Source organism: Amblyomma maculatum, chromosome 2, assembly GCF_055883805.1.
Source record: "Amblyomma maculatum isolate TAMU_Amacu chromosome 2, ASM5588380v1, whole genome shotgun sequence".
NCBI lineage: Eukaryota > Metazoa > Arthropoda > Arachnida > Ixodida > Ixodidae > Amblyomma > Amblyomma maculatum.
Genome location: NC_139345.1, coordinates 39135733 through 39154228, shown reverse-complemented (window position 1 = coordinate 39154228; position 18496 = coordinate 39135733). Strand labels below are relative to the sequence as shown.

The 18496-nt window shown below is 45.5% G+C and overlaps 1 protein-coding gene across 2 annotated transcripts in view; it reads right to left on the bottom strand.

Moving 5' to 3' along the window:
• Positions 1–10578: 10578 nt before the first annotated feature.
• The window catches only part of Uvrag (UV-resistance associated gene), a 48501-nt gene continuing 40583 nt past the window's right edge, over positions 10579–18496 (bottom strand). For both annotated transcript variants that reach the window (XM_084593932.1, XM_084593933.1), the window contains exon 14: positions 10579–12067. In XM_084593932.1, coding sequence (XP_084450058.1) covers positions 11455–12067 — 613 coding nt within the window. In that variant the 3' untranslated portion in view covers positions 10579–11454. The remainder of the gene's footprint in view (positions 12068–18496) is intronic.

Below are 18496 nucleotides of genomic sequence, written 5' to 3'. Positions count from 1 at the left end.
AAAAATATCATAATGGGTGGGCTTTACAGCAACATAAGTTGACATGCAGAGAAGCCCCCTGTTTGTATACTGAAGACGTCCTTGCATTCCATCATTCTACAGTGTTCCTTTTTTTTTCTCTCTTTCAAAAACAGCGTACCTGGAAAATCATTGAGATGGGGCAGTAAGTAAATATTTTCCAGCGCTGAAAAATTCGGCAGATATAATATGTGCCGCGTGACTATAGTTCAACCCGCATGTATTAAATAAAGATTTTAGTTTTTTATTATTATTTTGCATGATCACCACAGCTCGTTTCGTAATATATTCAACCAGCTGTTACGCCCAAATGCGAGCACCCTGTTCTTTCTGTGGTAAGTACATATGTCTCACTTGTAATATATGTGGCACATATGATAACATGCCGCGCGCACTACCGCGACCCTAGTGTGATTCGCATTTCATATAACCTAGAATTGCTTACACGGAAGCTCTACGGATAATATATAGCTACGCTTCGGCGTCGTTTGGTCGGATGTCCTGTTCACTGCAATTCTCTGAGACACTCGAAGTTGTATACTATCTCGTGTATGGTGTTCTCGTGTCTCCCAGGCCGCGTCGTCTGCCATCTCAGCTGCAGCCATGGATGGTATAACAGAATCGGCAGGCAAAAACTAAAACACACCATCTATGCAGACCTTTATAGAGCCTGAAATTTAATTTTTAAGTGCAATATTTTCATTTGCGGTTGCTTTCTTTTTCTTTTTTTGTCAACAAATGGTACAGTGCGGCACTGCTGCAAGCTACTTTCACTGCGGGACGTATTACAAATGGCGGCGCACTGTAACAGGCGTTGACTTTAGTTATAGAGGATATTCTAGGCACTATATAGAGGCTAGTCAAATGTGCTAGCCTCTATAGTGTCATGTCTCTTTCCAGGGACCATTACCACATTGAGAACACTTCCCGAATTGACTGTTTTGGTAAGGCTCTCTTAGCATTACTGAAAGTTATATAAAAAGAATTCACAGTGGATTTATTGCATCAGTCATTTATCGTAAAATTTGCGCGTAGATACTTTAATCATTTGTGCTCCCGGTTCCTTCACGTCGTTGGGATACAAGCGGGACAGTGTGTGTACTTGCGAGGTTTGTGTACAGTGCGAGTTGCTTACAGCCCCTTCGGTCACGTCTTCTTCAAGTGTGCAGTGCTGTACTTAAAGTAGTACGTAGTACATGTTAATTTGGTGCGGTAGCTACCCTTATAGCTACTCGCTGTTGCAGTATTTTTTTTTTTTTTATGTTGCTTCCCCGAGAACTGGCCTTCATATGTAAGTGCATCGTTGTTGCTTTCAGCTGTTTTAAGCACAGCCTGCCTGTATGCTAGCACACCGTTTGTTGTGTATGCTTCGCCCCTCTGTACCTGTGCACTGCAGAGAAGCACCAGGGCAGATGATCATCACTGTATTTTAGTTCATGTCATGGGCTGCCGGGACTTCATGTACTGCCTTGTTGTACATGCTTACATTTTAGTAACTATTAATTCGTAAAATATAAACAAAGGTTAACTTTTCTCATATAGCTGTAAATATTTCGTCATACTGTCTAGGATGCCAAATGAGTTGTTGAAATGTCAGGATGATGCTAGAAATATATTGATCCTTGTTTACCCTTTTGTGCTGTGCTACTACCACAAATTCTGAACAGAACCAGTCAATTCATTTTCTATTGCTGTCCAAAAGAACTTCAGTATACTTTCTTCATCAGTTTAAAAGCACTTCTGCTTGTGTTGCCTCATATATGTTCTGTTTTCACCCAGAACCTCTCCACCTTCCCCAGTACTTCAAGAAATAAAAGTAGTCACTGAGCCGAGCTTAATTGTCCTTTGCTACTTTCACTAGAAAAACATGACCCTGCTCGTCCATGTCATGGGCACGGTTAATGCAGATTTTGCAGAGCATGCTTTTCTTGTCTGCAATATTTGGGCATTTTCAAAACATATTCATCATTGCTCGTAGCAGGCATGCCCATGTGGACTAAAATACTGACTCTTCTAGAAATGAGCCCCACTTTGGCTTATGTGTCATGACATCAACTGTAGTTGATGTTGGGACTTGAGTCACAGGTGCTGACTCTGTAACTACAAAAGGCCTCAATTCAACCGGAAAGGGCATTCTTACACATCTTTTGACTGTGGACCAGTGCACTTGTGCTATTTCGAAAACATGAAAAAATACAGATCAAAACAGGATTGGTGTGCTGGGTGTCTAAATGTACAGCAGTGGACAGTAGGTGCAGCAATTTCACAAGAGTCCATGTGCCTGGTACATTGCCACAAGAATGCACACAAAGAGACATATATATTACTTTGGTTGTTTTTATTCTAAAAGTCTTGTGAGCTTGAAAAATTCCTTTATGCCGACAAAAGTATGTTCTCTGTGCGAGTTCAAAGTGTTGTGGTGGTGCCTGCTGGCCACAAGGTCAAAAGACATGCACAGAGAGAGAGAGACCCTTTAATGAAGAACAGAGATTTTAGTCGTTTAAATTTCTCTGACATGCTACTCTGTGTAGGAAGGGGAATTTGGGAGGTAACGATGGAAAAAGAATCCTGAGGAGATTAAAAGAAATGAAGAGGGAGATAAAATGCAGCCATTAAGTGCGTTCTAAGGTGCATCGTGGAGTCATGGTATAAAATGAAATGATGAAATGCATAGTCCGATAAATGTGCTTATAGAGTTCACAGCGTGAAAAATGCCACAGTGTGACATTCAAGGTGAACTTAGTTTGTCTAAAAGTCCAATGTCTTTCAAATACGTAAATAAAAAGTTTGTTGCGAGTCTCTGTCGCCTAGGGCAGGCTGAGAGACCTAAAACAATGCCCATTGTTAAAGGCACTGGGGAGAGCTTTTCTATGCTATGTTCGTAGTATGCACGCTCGTCAGCATATGCAGCACACTCAAAAGACATGCACATGTTTATTCAAAGCTTTAGGCACTAAAAAAAAATTATTACTGCTTAAAAGTGTGCTTCCTGTCATAGCAGTATGTGTACACATGCATGTCCTTTTAAGAACCAGCTGGCAGTAAATTTACTACTAGCAGATTATTATACCTACAGCTGTATGCGCTCACATTTTCTGTGATTCAGTTAACTTTCTTTTCAGCCGTATAATGTGCTACTCCTGTGTGGGTAAAGAAAGATCACTTGGGGTTTACTTCTTTAGTTAATGGGTTTAACGTCTCAAAGCATAGTAGAATGGTCCAGAAATTTCAACCACCTGGGTTTTATAACGTGCACTGACATCGCACAACCCAAGGGCGCCTTGGTTTACCCATCACAAAAGGGGTCGCCGCGGCATGGAACTTAGGGTCTACCCCAGTCTTTTTGTGAGCCGAAGTATTCAATGTAAGTGTAGTTAATGCAAAAATGATCATACTTAGATCTGTACTGTAACGAAGAAATGCTGCTCTTTTGCTGTTATATACACCTGAAAAAAATTTTTAATGTGGGAAATTTAATAAAGCAAGCAAGAACACTAGTTTGGCGTAGTTTATTTTGATATACGTGATATAAGGTGTATGTAGATGACTTTGTATCTTCTTGCCTGCTGTTCCTTGTATCGCTTAGCGCAAGTTTCTTGGCATTTGACAACTGCCACAAAGGACCATTCCTGCTATTTTAAAGCAGATTGAAGATCAGGACAGTTTACATGGTTAAACCACATGAGAACATATGTCGCTGCTGATGTCACACGCACATTTAATGTAAGCAAACACAAAGGCAGGTAAATTTAAGACGGATGATGTCACAGAAACAGCCGAAAAGTGGCCAGCCATGCCACCTGCCAAAGGCATGCTGTGAGGTGGGCCGTGATGTGTGCTTCTCAAGCTGCCGGGAGTGACATAGATATAAAGCCCAACTTTAACCAAGCCGTATGAATGTGCTTGTGTGACCTAGGGTAGCATGTCTAGCCTGGGACTCAAAAGGCTATTCTGATCTCACCCTCCCATCTCAATGGCGAAGCTAAAGTTAGCAGCACTTGCTGATTCCACCGTGACGTGCGGTCTTGTGACGTCACAGGAGTCACCTGTTCATGTCACCTGCCAACTGCAAGAGGCATCCTCAAATAGTTGAAGACAAAGGCCACGGCATCAGACATACCTCACATCTTTATTTACCCCATGCTTTTGCAGTAAATTTGAATTCGGCATAATTTTTTTGCTTTATCTTGGTTATTGAAAAGTCCTACCTTTGTTAAGAAACTAAGGTGCCATTTAAAAGCACTTTATGAAGCAGAATGTATATAATAGGTCACAATCTTTTGACTCTTTTATGAGGCACAAATAGCCCAAAGCTCAAGATGTATGTGAGGTGAGGATGGTCTTGTCTGCTTCCCTGAGAAACTTTGGCAGCTTCAAAAGTTCCCCATTGTGCAGCTTGACTGCACACCCCAAGGCATGGGGTCCTTTGACCAACCATGCAGGTAACCTGCATGCAACAAGTGTGCTACGAAAGCTTTAGTAAAAGTTCACGAGGAATCTGTGCTTGGCTTACTGACTACTGCTGTCAAACCTTATAGGCCACAATGTCATGCAAAAGGTGCTGTCACAGATACCAAAGCCAAGGGAGTAAGTAGACGGGGCATTGCGACAAAAGCAAGCATTTCTGAAGAGTAACAAAATCATAGGAAGTGCCAGGCAACTCTACTCTTTGTTCTGGCAGAGAATCAGGGTCTGCCATTATAGTACTCTCGGTGGAGTGGCACAAAGAAAAAAATGGGGGAGAGTACTGCTCTTCATAAACATAATTCAACAGAAAAAAAAAAAAAAAAACAAAACAAAAAAAAAACAAAACAAAAAAAAAAACAATTGTAACAATGAGAGCTTCACATGCTTACCAGGAAGGAGGCATTATATGAAAGTGTTCTTTCTGTCAGGGCCCGAAAGGGGCTATCGGATAGCTTTGTAGATGGTGCCCGCCTGCCACCGTCTCTCGCCTTCCTTCGCCATAGTCATTGCATACAGTGCATTAGGAGTGCACAGTAACTGTTCAAGCTTTGAAACCTGTCACCAAAGTTGCAAGATCACTTGACTGGGTGGCAGCAGTGCCCTCAGCACTGCATGGGCTAAGATGGCCTTAGAGCTTGGGTTTAAAGTTGCGGCTCCATACGCAGAATTCTATATGGGGTTTTATGGCGCATAAGCAACTGTGGCTATCACAAATGTCTTGGCTTTTGATTCATTATTGTCAAGTGAAGTAAACTTAGGGTGTTAGAGCAGAGACATGGATGAAATAAACTATGGTGTGTGCAAAGAAAAAAGTCAAGGCTTATATACCTATTTTTTTACTTTTACCCCGCCACAGTGGCTCGGTGGTTAAGATGCTCAACCACTGAACCAGGGTACAGTGGTTTGAGCCGTGGCAGCCGTGTTTGAATTGATGCAGAAAGCATAGCACCCGTGTACTGTGCATAGTCAGTACCTGTTAAAGAAGTTAAAGGTGATCGAAATGATCCAGAGCCCTCCCCTACAGTGTCGCTCATAGCCCAAGTTGGTCTGGAATGTATACAGCTGTTGTGCTTTTCGTCCGGTTCGATCATGAATTCAACCCATAAAGCTATTGATTAAAAAATGTAATTCCACTGGCTGCAAGGATGTTTTAATATTTAGACATAGTAGGTAAAAAAATATGACTGAATAAACATGTTTACTAAATTCTAAGTAATTTAACTGCATGTGTATGCAACATTCCCCATTTAGGCTCTTGGAACGTCCGATCACTGTTAAAAAGAGAGCTTATCAGTGTAGCGCCTTAACAAAGGAGCACTATTTATTTTCATGGAAACCTGAAGTAAAAGCAGATAACCTTATTGGTGGAAAGTAGTCCTAATAAACAGCGTCGCAGGTCAGTTCCAGCCCAAAATGGGGAGACTCGACTATTCCTCCAGTAGGTGCGCTGAATAGAGCGCCTCTGCAACTCCAGCCAAGGAACAGGCCTACTGGTAGTCTACCAGATATGGTTCCCTCACCACCTTGGATACACAATGCAGTGCCTGCCTATAACGATCGTTTGTGTGTAGAAGTTGAGTGGTCTGGCTTACATTAGCTGTGTACTTGTTCTGGTCTCACAGGAGAATGGCAAAGAAATCGATTTACGCCAAAGGCTCGCTCTCGACAATGCCGTAAGCTAACCGGTCAAGTGAATTGGTAAATGAGAACATAGATGTCATTTGCCCCGTGCAAACATCTTTAGCTATTTCTGTCTGCTCATACAAAGTCGTGACTGCGACATGATGAAAAATATTGGTCAACATAATTCACTGTCCTAGTCACCGTGCAGCCACCACACGACACACTATTTGAAGGTTAGCAAAAGTAAGGAACATCCCTTTATCTTGCGCACGACAATATGCACAAAAGGCCAGAAGGGCTATGTAATATATGCAAAAGACTAGCTCATTCCTACCAAATGCCTATACCTGAATTGAGCAACACTTTACATAACCAACTACTGTTCTGAAGCACCCGGTTCGAACCAAAGAAACATAATGCAACTTGTAGCGTAGACAAGACAGCAATGCAGCAATTGACTACTCTCCAGCCATTCTGTATTTCACTTCCTAGTTTTCTTGCGTACACATGTGCAACAACACCGTCTTCATCACATTTCCACCGCACTTAAAAAAAACAAAAAACCTTGCTGGCAAATGGCTAAATATCCTCTAATACATCACAGTCTTTTAAACCTTCCGGGAAACTTCTTTTCACATTTACTTCTGCGGGGAGAAGGAAGAGGAGTAGTAGTTGCTGCTGTTGAGGCACACTTTGGTTGAGGGGGGTCTGTCGGTTCTATGTCGGGCAAGGCCAGGAATGAGGAAGTTCCCGGGCTAACATCTGCGTTATTGGGGTTATGCGAGGTTGGACTCTGGTCTGCGTTTCTGGTAGTGGACTGGTCGACACTCGGGTGCAGTCAGTGGGCAACAAAATGTTAGCGGGGAGAGCCATCAGAGCTGAGGGCTGGTTGGCGCTGAACAACTGCTTTTCTAACAGCTCATAATTTGGACGAGTGCCACACTCGCCCATCATCCAGCAGGTGTGAGACTGGTCCAATTCGCTCAACAACTCTTCGAGGCTCTGAAACCGAGCAGCCAGCTTGCCTCACACAATCGGCTTGCAAACTCGCACATAGTCGCCAATCTGAAAGTCATAGTGCTTGGTTCCACTTCGCTGGTCTGCATAAAGCTTATATGTGGCTTGCTTCTGCTCTAGCCACTGGCAATAGAGCTTCAGCGCTCTTGTACGATCAGTCGAGAAGCACTGATCCGGGCAGGCACACAACGTTAAGTCTTATGCGAGGCATCTGGCCATGAACTAGGATGGCTAGTGCGATTCCTGTCGTGGAATGTGGCGCACAGTTGTAGACACAGTTATAATAGCGGTACGTAGGTCACGTCGCTCGCAAAGAGCCATCTGAGCATATGCCCTGAAAACCCTATTAAACTGTCCTACAAGTCTATTGGCTTAAGGGTCATAAACTGAGGAGTAGCAGTTACGTATACCCCGAGGATGAAAATTGTGGTCCGTGATCCGACACTATTTCTTCAGGGTAATCCTCGTGAACAAATGTACCTAGAAGCAATTCTTGAACTGTGGCAGTTGTGAAAGAAGCCTCCGGCCATTTACTGTAACAGTCAATGAGTGTTATTGCAAAGCGACAGTTACTAGGAGCTTGGTCGAAACGGCCCACGATGTCAATAGCAGGCTTATCCCAAAGCTTGCCTGGCAAAGCAACAGGTTGCAGAGGAACAGTAGAGACCTGAACAATAGCAGCACTGCTGGAAGAATCATCTTCGACTTTCTGCACTTCACTAGAACGATCAGACGACTTGCAGACAGATTCCAAATAGCCCACTTCGCTGCACCGACGACACTTTCGTTTGCGAGCTTGCCATGTGGAGTCGTTCGCCAAGTGGGCAGGAGTGGGCATGATAGACGGCCAGCAGTCCACGCCGAGGTCCTGGTTTAAACTAACATCCTCGTCGCCAAAGAGACAGGAACGCAGCAATTGACTGTTCTTCTCGCTGCGCGCGTGCAACACTTCGCCTTTACCGCACAACTCACAACACAAAATAGCTCATGCAATAATTAACACCGCCGCAACAAAATTAACACCTTTAAAGCTATGACGAGCAAATATCACACAGATGAAACGCTACTCGGCTGAACACTTGCAGAGCGCCATTTTAAACGGAAGCGCGCATCCATTGACGTCATCATGCGCGGGTCACGTGAGTGTGACGTATTTCCGTGCGTGGCAGCAGGAGAAACGTGTGTGGTGTCGGCTGCTGCCACGGGCGTGTCTCTAGCCTCGGCCTTCACGATATGCCGCATGCCTCCCAAACAACCCTTTCTCTCTCACTGTTAGGCGACACTTTTTTTTTTTTTTTTTTTTGCAGTCTTTACCTCCTACTTCTTCCACGTTTCCAGACCCACTGTGTTCTGTTATTCAATAGCCTGTTTACCTGCTTGTCGTTCGTTTTTCATCTCCTTGCTATCATCTACCTTCAGCGGGATACTATATATTTAATTCAATCGATCTGCAATGCCGAGTTTTCTAGTGTTTTCAGGTGACGCAATGTAGTCGGCATGGTTTGCATGTAAATCAACGGAATATACCATTTTGGACTTAATAATTGGTTACTATCGATGACCAGCTGTATTTATTCAGCGCTCGAACGCATATGTGTTGCACGTTTTGACTTCTTCACACATCCTGGCTCCACACCGCCCTCTTCTCAAAACGACTACATTCCAAACGCGAATTAGATGCTTTAGGAATGCTAACTCAAGCTGTACGGCGAATGAACCGTCCTGTGCGAGTCTGAATTCGTGCGCGCGCCCCTCTCCAAACTGTTTTCTTCGGAGCCCAAGAGCACTATAGCCCAACTACTGTCATGTTGCTTCCCCGAGGTGTTGCCGACGGCCAAAATGGAAAATATATTAGATGAGCGCTAACAGTACTGAGCCCCGTTAGTCGGCATATTTGTAAAATGTTGACACTAGCAGATCGAGACGAGGCACAAGCGAAAAAGAACGTACTGATCCGCCCCGCCGCGCAGCGCGCATACGCGGGCGCTCGGACGGCTGACACACCAGTTGCTGGTGGCGCCCTCTGCGCTGCGGCGCCTCCGTCATCGCAAAAGCGGCCCCCCGCTCCCATGCATTTCGCGCGCGGTCGTCACACTGCCCAATATTCTAGAGCACTATAATACCGTAGGGCGTCTCGAAACTAAAAGCACACAAAGAAATGTTCCCGACGCGTCGGCACCGGTATAGCGCCGGTCTACCAGCCTCCTCCCCTGCTGCGCACCGCTCATTTGTGGAACACCTGAGACGTCGTTTGCGACGCCATCCAACCACATCTCAAGGTTTCACCGACGCCGTGTCATGATTCGCCGTAGGCCCTCTCTCTCTTTCTTCTCCCTCTCCAGTGTTACGTTGTGTGTGCCATAGTTGCCAGTAAAGCTGCAATGATGTTACATATGAATAAGCTCTTTAGTCGTGAAGGCGGTAGTTGCGAAAGCGACGCTGTCGAAAAGTGAGAAAGAGCCTGAGGCTACAGTGTCGAACAGTAAAAAAATTAGTGGATCTCTTACGTATATATGTCTCTTAAGATTGTCTCATCATTTGCCTCTTATCAGCGTTCGTTGTAGCGCTAGATATAATTTGGTTTACAGGAAAGGAAAGGCGCAGTGTCTGTCACACTACCTCCGGCAAGTGTAAGTTTGGACAATACACCATCGCTCCTGTAGCGTGGCATTCCATGGCGCGCGTTCAACTGTGGGATTGCAGATGTCAGGAACGCTAGACAACAACACATCTCGCGGAATATGACAGTTCTCGTGCACGGGATTTCGTTCCATGAGCCTAGAAAGTAGCAGACAATTTTTGACGAACAGTGAGAGAGCTAGGGTCAGAGGCGCAGCAGGCTGGGATTCAGAGTACACCTCCACGTAGACAGAAGTGAGCTTGGAACTTTGATATGGCATCGTGGTAAAGCAGGAATTTGGCCACAAGAACGGAAGCATGTCGAGTACTCAAAGATCGGCATGTGATGTGCTCTCGGCGAGGGAGTCCAACAGAAGTCACGCGGCAGCAGTTCCATGGGGTTGTTGTTGTGGCTGTAGGAAGAAGGAAAAGCAAATGCACGGGCCTACTCCTGGCTTTGTAGCTGAGCCACCTCCACTGCCTCGTGCGGACAGAACTGAGAAAATAGTGCAGAAAGAAAAATAAGAGGGAGAGAAAGACGCGCACCACAACAACAGCCGTCGTCCACCACCGAAGCAGTGGTGGGTGCAATGACGGCCTACAACAGATAAGAATTCGGTGGCAGGATGGATTCTCTGATATTTTGGTGGCTTTGTGGAAGTACTCTTTTTTTTTTTTTTTTTCATATAATGCCCCTATGTTCCAAGATTGTCAGTCAATTCATTGGTGTCGTGCTAAAAGATTCAAATGCTACGAGGCATCATAATAGCAAATTTCTTGGCTGCTGAATGGCCCGCACTTGTGAGCATGAGTAATAACAAATCAGGCACGTGCTGCATAGTTTGTCCACTTTTAATTTCAACTTCACAAGCAACCAAAGTCAATACATGTAGGCTTATTTTTATGACTAGCAAGAACGATTACTTTGTTTCAGATTACCTACAGAATTCTTGTGCCTAAGCACTCAAGTAATAAAAAAAAATTTGATATCACAATAAATCTACCTCGTATAGGACCAAAAGCCCATAACTAGCGAAAAAACGTTGCTGCACCGTGCACCATTACGATGCCTGGCAACGACATGGCAGTTCACAAAACACTTCCATCAATAGCATCACAGTTGAATCTAGTGTGGCTGCACATGTCTCGCTAATTAGTGCAAAATTAACAAGGGCTCAACCAATAAACATCTTGCGGAAGGGCCCATATTCATATCGAAATAACACATCTGCAGAATATGCTAGTAAGAGCTTGTATCACAAATTCCTCAAACTAACCACATATAACTGGCGCATTTACATGTTAATTTACAATGAGTGTGAACAGACTGTACTCTTGATATTTGCAAGTGACAGGCACATTTGGTGTCACTACTTGTATGATTTGGGGGCACAGGACACTGTTCCACAGTGCCTATGCTCATGAGAAGGCAAGAAAGCAAGGCAGATTACACCGCACAGTTTCTTGACTTAAAGTCACAGGGTTGGCATATATAACAAATAGCTTGCTGCACTCAAAATACTTGCGCCTGGCCTAAGAGCTCAACTGGAAACAGATAAAGAAGCTGCCAGATGGCCTACAGCAGCAAATGATATTTCTTTTGTACCAGCACAGCCAAAAATGCACTGCTCCAAATGAAATGCAAATTATGTGTGATGGCTTTCACAACTCAAACTATAAACAGTTTGTTTTTAAATCAGTCATAATATGCTAAGGCTTGGGGCTTGGTCCATTAGATGACGACACAGATGAGTATGTCCGAAAGCTGCGCACCACACTGGCTAGTTGCTCCGTCCTTGCCGTAAGGTCTGCGTCAAACAACGTGTCCACGGCAACCTCCACAGTGCCGTCACCACTGTTAAGTGACCCACTCTCCTCTGTTGCATCGTACACAATTGGTGGCACGGGTAGCAGGTCATCAGGTGCCACCTGCCTCTCCTTGAGTGTCGAGCGTGCCTCGAATGCCCTCAAGTTTGGCTCACTGAGGCGGTAGCTGCTTTGTAGGCTTGGGAACTTGACAGAAAGTGCGGCACTCCTCTTATCTTCAGATTCAGAGCTCACACTCTGCAGGCTGTCCAGTCCTTTGTCCAGAGAGCTGCTCATCTTCTGTGGCGCAACAGCAGCGTTCAGCTCTTCCTCGACTGCTGGCTCTTCCTCGCACTTGAAAATGTGCTCCATGTCAGGGCCTTTCAATGTGGGCGGTGAGAGCACCTCTTCCGACGATGGGTGCTCCAGACCAGAGCCAATGTTGTTGTTGTTTTTTATTGGCACGGGTAAAGAAGAAGCTGGCACAGGAACTGGTGCACTGATCGGCTGGTTGTTCCTTTGAGCAAACACAAACAAAAAATAAGCAGCTACAAATCAACTCACTGTATAAATCTAGGAGCCTGGGCACACATACAATGACTAGCAAACAGTAACAAAGAAGACAGGCATAGAAACCACTGACGGCCACAGCAAACAGCACCAACATTTTCGTCTGCTGCAATACGGTTAAAAGGCATACTCAAGACATGTCCACTGAGCTATATTTCTAGGTAAAAAATTAATTTTCTGCCTCTTTCTGGGTATGCTGACATTTTTGCAGCATAAAACGCCCCATTTATGGTGAGAAAATTTATTTCAAAAAAGTTTCTGAGACTCCATTCAAAACCGCGACATCTACACAAAGGTTGTTGTGTTGTGTGTTGTGTTTTATGGCACATAAGCATCTAAGGCTATCATGCGCCAAACACATGATGAGATCTGCTGTCCATGCAGCAGATGGTAATATGGTAATTAAAACTCATAATTTGTTAAGAAGGTTGGCATCTTTTAAGAACATAAAAACGCATGATATATTAACAAGAGCATTTTCTCCTATGAGTAAGCTAGGGTGAAGAGGAATATATTCTGAATAAAATATTGGAAAATGCTTCTTTCTTAGTTCTTCTAGCTTTGTACAGGAATATAAAATGTGATTAATTGTGATAGTTTCTCCGCAAAGGTCGCATGTTGGTATTTCCTCTTTTCTAAGAATATAACCATGTGTAAGGTGTGTATGTCCAATACGGAGGCGACATAAAATGACCTCAGTGAATCGTTCTTGGTGTGTGCATGACTTCCATTCAGATATGACAGGTTTTACTAGGTGTAGCTTATTATTTTCTTCATTATTCCATTTAGACTGCCATCTATCTCTTAGCTTAGACTGCATTAACTTGACTGCTTCTTTGTAGGGAACGTGCACTTTCTTCATTTCTATATGTCGAGCTTGTGCAGCGCATATATCAGCGCTTTAATTTCCATCAATTCCTATGTGACTTGGAACCCAACAAAGCTTTACAGTATGTCCCTGGGTTGTGGCTGTTTTTATGCTGTGTATGATGTCACCAATAAGCGATTTGCCTGCATTTTTATGATTGTATGCTGTTAGTATGCTCAAAGAATCAGTGTAAATGACACTATTCTCTATGTTTTCAATTTTAATTTTTTCTAGGGCCATGAGGACTGCATAACACTCGGCAGTGAAAATGGATGCACACTGTGGTAGCCGTACTGTTCTATTCCAATTGTTTTGGACCACTGCGCTTCCGACGTATTGTGCAGATTTTGAACCATCTGTATAGAATGCCACACATTGTCTGTACTTTTCACTTAGGGCTAAAAATTCCTGCAATATGTGTTCATGTGGTGTTTGGTTTTTCTGGAATTGGTTTAATGTGAAGTCACATACAGACGGCAGGCAGTACCATGGTGGAAGTGGATCAGGTTTTCGGGTAATATTAGGTAATGAGTCCATTAGGTCTAAAACTTGACATTTCTCTTCAAAGCGGAGCAGAAGTGGTTTTATTTTTTGAGGTTTGTTTATGAACAGTGTTCGAGACTGGCATTTTGTAACTATTGGGTAACAGATATGGTTTGGCAGTGAACGGATCTTTAAAATGTATGAGCATGTGAGTATGTTTCTTCGGCTTGTAAGAGATGGTTCATTGGTTTCTACATATAAGCTGTTTATGGGGGATGTCCTGTATGCACCAGTTGAAATACGCAAGCCTGAATTGTGTACAGAGTCCAGTCGTTTTAAATATGACGGCCTTGCAGATCCATATATTATGCAGCCATAATCTAAACATGAGCGAACCACAGAGCGGTAAATTTTTAAAAGACATGTTCTGTCAGATCCCCAGTGTTTACGTGAAAGGACTTTCAATATATTGAGAGATTTCGAAGCTTTCTTTTTTAGGTTGTTTATGTGGGGAAGGAATGAAAGCTTTCTGTCAAAAGTTAGCCCTAGAAATTTATGTTCGTGCTTTACAAGTAGCTTAACATCATTAAGGTGGATGGTGGGATCAATGTGCAGTCCTCTTCTGAGAGAGAACAAAACAACTACCGACTTTTGAGTAGAAAACCTGAAGCCATTCTTATCTGCCCACGTTGCCAGTCTATTTACTGTGTGTTGAAACTTGCGTTTTTCTCTCCTTTTTTTGCTCCCTTTGTGTAAAGTGTTCGCCTGACACTAAACAGACGCCTTCAGCAATTTATGGCCGGCGACAGCTCCTCCCCGGGCCACCCTCTGCGGGATGCCATGGGAGAGGGGCCAACGCCGGGACAAGCGGACCGCGGACCCCTCCAACCGGAGGGAGAAAAGAATGCGGGCGGTCAGAACGAACGGGGAGCCCCATCGATAAGCATGTGTATTTCCGAGCTCTTGCTCCCCTCTTAAAGATGTTGTATTTGATTCTCAATTGTTGTTGTAAATAAACGAAGCTATCTTAAAACTACAACAGCCGTAACGATTTGAATCAGTTACAACAGTAAAACAAACTTTTGGTGCCGAAACCCGGGAACGGAAATCAGGACTATCGACCGGACCCAGCGACTAAACGACCAACGACAGCAGCGACATGGATGTTCTGAGGAAAAAGAGAAAGACCATCAGAAGCCAAGCGACGCGGCTGACCAAAGAAACGGACGACATCTTGGGCGCCGAACCACCGCCCACCATCGAAAAGGTGAGCGTTCTCATCGAACGTTTGCAATTGGTGAAGCAACAGCTTAACGATGTGGATGCGGCAATAGAACCTACCGTTAAAGAAGATGAAGCAGAAGCTGAATTTGAACAAGTCATTGAATATAGCGACAGAGTGACTACCTGCATCTGCCGTCTAAAATTGAGAAAAGATGAAGCTGAACACGCAATCAGGACTCAAGATATCCGGAATCAAGCTTCAATTGGTACCAGTCCCGCGGCTCAGAAAATTAGACTTCCGAAGCTGGAACTGGCCAAATTCGACGGCAAACAAAAAAACTGGCAGCCATTCTGGGAACAGTTCGAGGTGGCAGTTCACAAGAACACAGATCTTTCCAACATAGATCGCCTAAATTACCTAAAGACGCTGCTGACAGGGGAGGCCAAGACAGCTATCGCCGGACTGCAAGCATCAGGTGATTGCTACAACGACGCGGTCGACATTTTGCAGCAGCGCTTTGGGAATCGGGAAGCGTTGATTCAAGATCACATGCAAGGCCTGATTGACGTGAAACCTGTGTTATCTGCGAAGAACGTGGCGGCCTTGCGGCGGCTATATGATGATGTACAGGTTCACATGCGGGGACTCAGGGCGCTGGGCATCGACGAATGTGGTTACCAGGCGATGCTGTATCCCGTCATTCTCCGTGCTATGCCGAAGGAGTTGATCCTGGACTTTCATCGCACATATGCTGAGGCCCACCAGGCAACAGCGTCAACGATGAGCGATGATTCTGGGTCAACGAGCTCGCCATCAGACCCCGCACAGGTGACGCCTCTGCAATCTCTGCTGAGGTTCTTCTGCTTCGAGCTGCAGAGTCGCGAGAGGACGATGGAGGACAGGCCTGACGACATGCATGGTAAGCCTCCTTCTCATTTTGATGGGCACAAGGCACGAATTCAGCGAGGGAACTTTCACCCTTCTTCCGCCTCAGCCCTGCATGGCGCAGAATCCTGCATGGAATGCGTATTCTGCAAATCGGAAGGTCATGACAGCCAAGAGTGCCAATCGAAGATGTCAGTCAAAGAAAGAAAAACGATATTAACAGCGAAAGGCGGATGCTTTCGGTGCACGAAGCATGGACACCGTTCGAGGCAATGCAGAGTCAATATCAGCTGCAAAAGGTGCAAGCGCAGACACGCGACAGCGTTATGCGACCCTGCAATAAACGAAGCCGAGAACGCACGGTCGGTCAACGAAGGGGTGCAACCAGTAAACCTGCACGCTTCAGGATCAGAAGACCCACTCACCGCACCGTCTTAATGCCTACCGTGACAGCCCTGAACAAGGGAAGTAAAGCAAGAAAGGTTTCTCGAGTTCTCTTTGACAGCGGCAGTCAGAGAACATTCATAACAGAAGACTGCTCTAAAAAACTTGGTTGCAAATTGCTCGGAACAGAGATACTATCGATTGGGGTTTTCGGAGGACAGCAAAAGCAGCGCACATTCCGGCGCGTTGAAGTGTGTCTATTGGCAAAGGACGATCCGAAAACTCAATTCAAATTTGAAGCCTTAGAAACGCCTACAATATGCGAACAGGCCATTCCTTGTCCAGATAAGCGAATTATAGAGACTCTCCACGAGCTTTCTTTGCCACCGGGTGACGAATGCTGTTATCCCAATACAGCAGGGATCGACGTACTGGTGGGCTCAGATCACTTTTGGGAGTTTCTAACTGGCAAGGTTAAAAAACTGGGCGACAGGCTAACGGCACTCGAAACAGTGTTTGGCTGGGCAGTGCAGGGGCAAACGTCTTTCCCCTGCAAAGATGTCACTTGCGCCCATGCAGTCGTGCTAAGGACGACGGTTGCAGACAAACAAGTTGAACCTGTTTTGAGATGTTTCTGGGAGTTGGAAAGCATTGGAGTCTCGGACACACAGGAAGATACCACCGACAAGTGTCTCTGGGAAGGCTTTACCAAGACCGTAAAGGTTGTTGATCAGCGGTATGAGGTGAAGCTTCCTTGGAAGGAGCAAGTCAATCTTCAAGACAATCGAGCAGTAGCAGAAAAACGATTCCGCCAGCTGGGGAAAAGACTGAGCAGGACGCCTGCTCTAATGAGTGAGTACGATGCCGAGGTGCGACGCTTGATGACCGAAGGCATAGCGGAGATCGTGCCCGATGAGGCTTGTAGCGACGGTCAACATATTTACTATATGCCCCACCAGCCTGTACTTCGTGAGAGCGGCAGCACGACAAAGTTGAGAATTGTCTTCGACGCGTCGGCTCATGGATTGGGAGCAAAATCTCTTAATGAGAATTTAGAATGCGGACCAAATTTAAATCCAGAGCTTCTTCGGCTGCTGCTGAATTTCCGACGCCATCGAATCGCGCTGGTGGCCGATGTGGAGAAGGCATTTCTACAAGTTAGGGTGGCTCCTGAAGACAGGGATTCATTGCGGTTTTTCTGGTATGAAAGCAGCCCCAAGACGGACAAACCGCTCCCCAAAACCGCAGTGTTAAGGATGGCACGTGTGCCATTTGGAGTTACGTCTAGTCCCTTCCTGCTGGCGGCGACGCTGCGACACCACTTTGACAGTGTCAAAGACCAATACCCCGATACTGCTGAGCTTCTCAAGGGAAGCATTTACGTCGACGACTTGCTGTGTGGCGCTGCCAACGATGAAGAAGCCGCAGAAATTTACGAGCAGGCAAACGGCATTTTTGAAACAGCCTCAATGCGTTTGCATAAATGGGGATCGAACAGCGAGAGGATGAAGTCAATTTTCCAGGAAAGTTGCCCGAACGAAAGGCCGCTAGGTCAGCCAGCGGACTTGTTAAAGGTGCTTGGTCTCACCTGGCAGGCAAACGAAGACATTCTCACCTTTTCCCTGGACCCGATCATTGAATTCTCCAAGGAAAGGATAAACACCAAGCGCTTTGTACTGCAAACAACAGCACGATTGTACGACCCTCTTGGATTTTTATCCCCATACTCGATGAGGGCGAAGGCGCTATTTCAAGAGATTTGGAAAGAGAACCTTTCGTGGGACCAACCGCTGCCAGATCACATATTGGAGAAGTGGATCAAGTGGTGTGAGGACCTTTCGTCACTTAACGATCTCAAGATCCCCCGTACCTACGATGCAAACAACGCAGGAGACCCGGTGCGCAGGACGCTGCATATATTTGCAGACGCGAGCACAAAGGCTTACGGCGCCGTAGCCTACCTTTGCACCGAAAACAGCACTGGGCAGTGCACATCCACCTTGGTAATGTCTAAATGCCGTGTGGCTCCAGTAAAACCTGTCACACTTGCAAGGCTGGAGCTGATGGCTGCATTGCTGGCGTCACGACTTTACCAATTTGTGAAAGCCAATCTCGAAGTCGAGATCGACAACGTGTATCTGTGGACGGACTCCATGATTACTCTGAGCTGGATCCGTGGAGATGCGGCAAGGTGGAAAGAGTTTGTCAGAAACCGCGTAACTGAGATTCAGCAGAACACGGAAGGCACGACATGGAAGCACTGCCCAGGGAAAACGAATCCTGCTGACCTCATGACCAGGGGATTGACAAGCGCACAACTGAAGTCCAGCGAGCTCTGGTGGAGCGGGCCACCGTGGATTACAAGCGCAGCTGAAAAATGGCCAGCCGAACCAAAACCGGCCGACTTCACGACTGAAGAGCTTGAGCAGAAAAGGGAGGTCGGTGTTTTAAATTCCACCTGCGATCAAGGAGACGACTTGCTGGATCTGAAGAAATTCAGCTCAGCGTCGAGGGTAAACAGAGTAACAGGC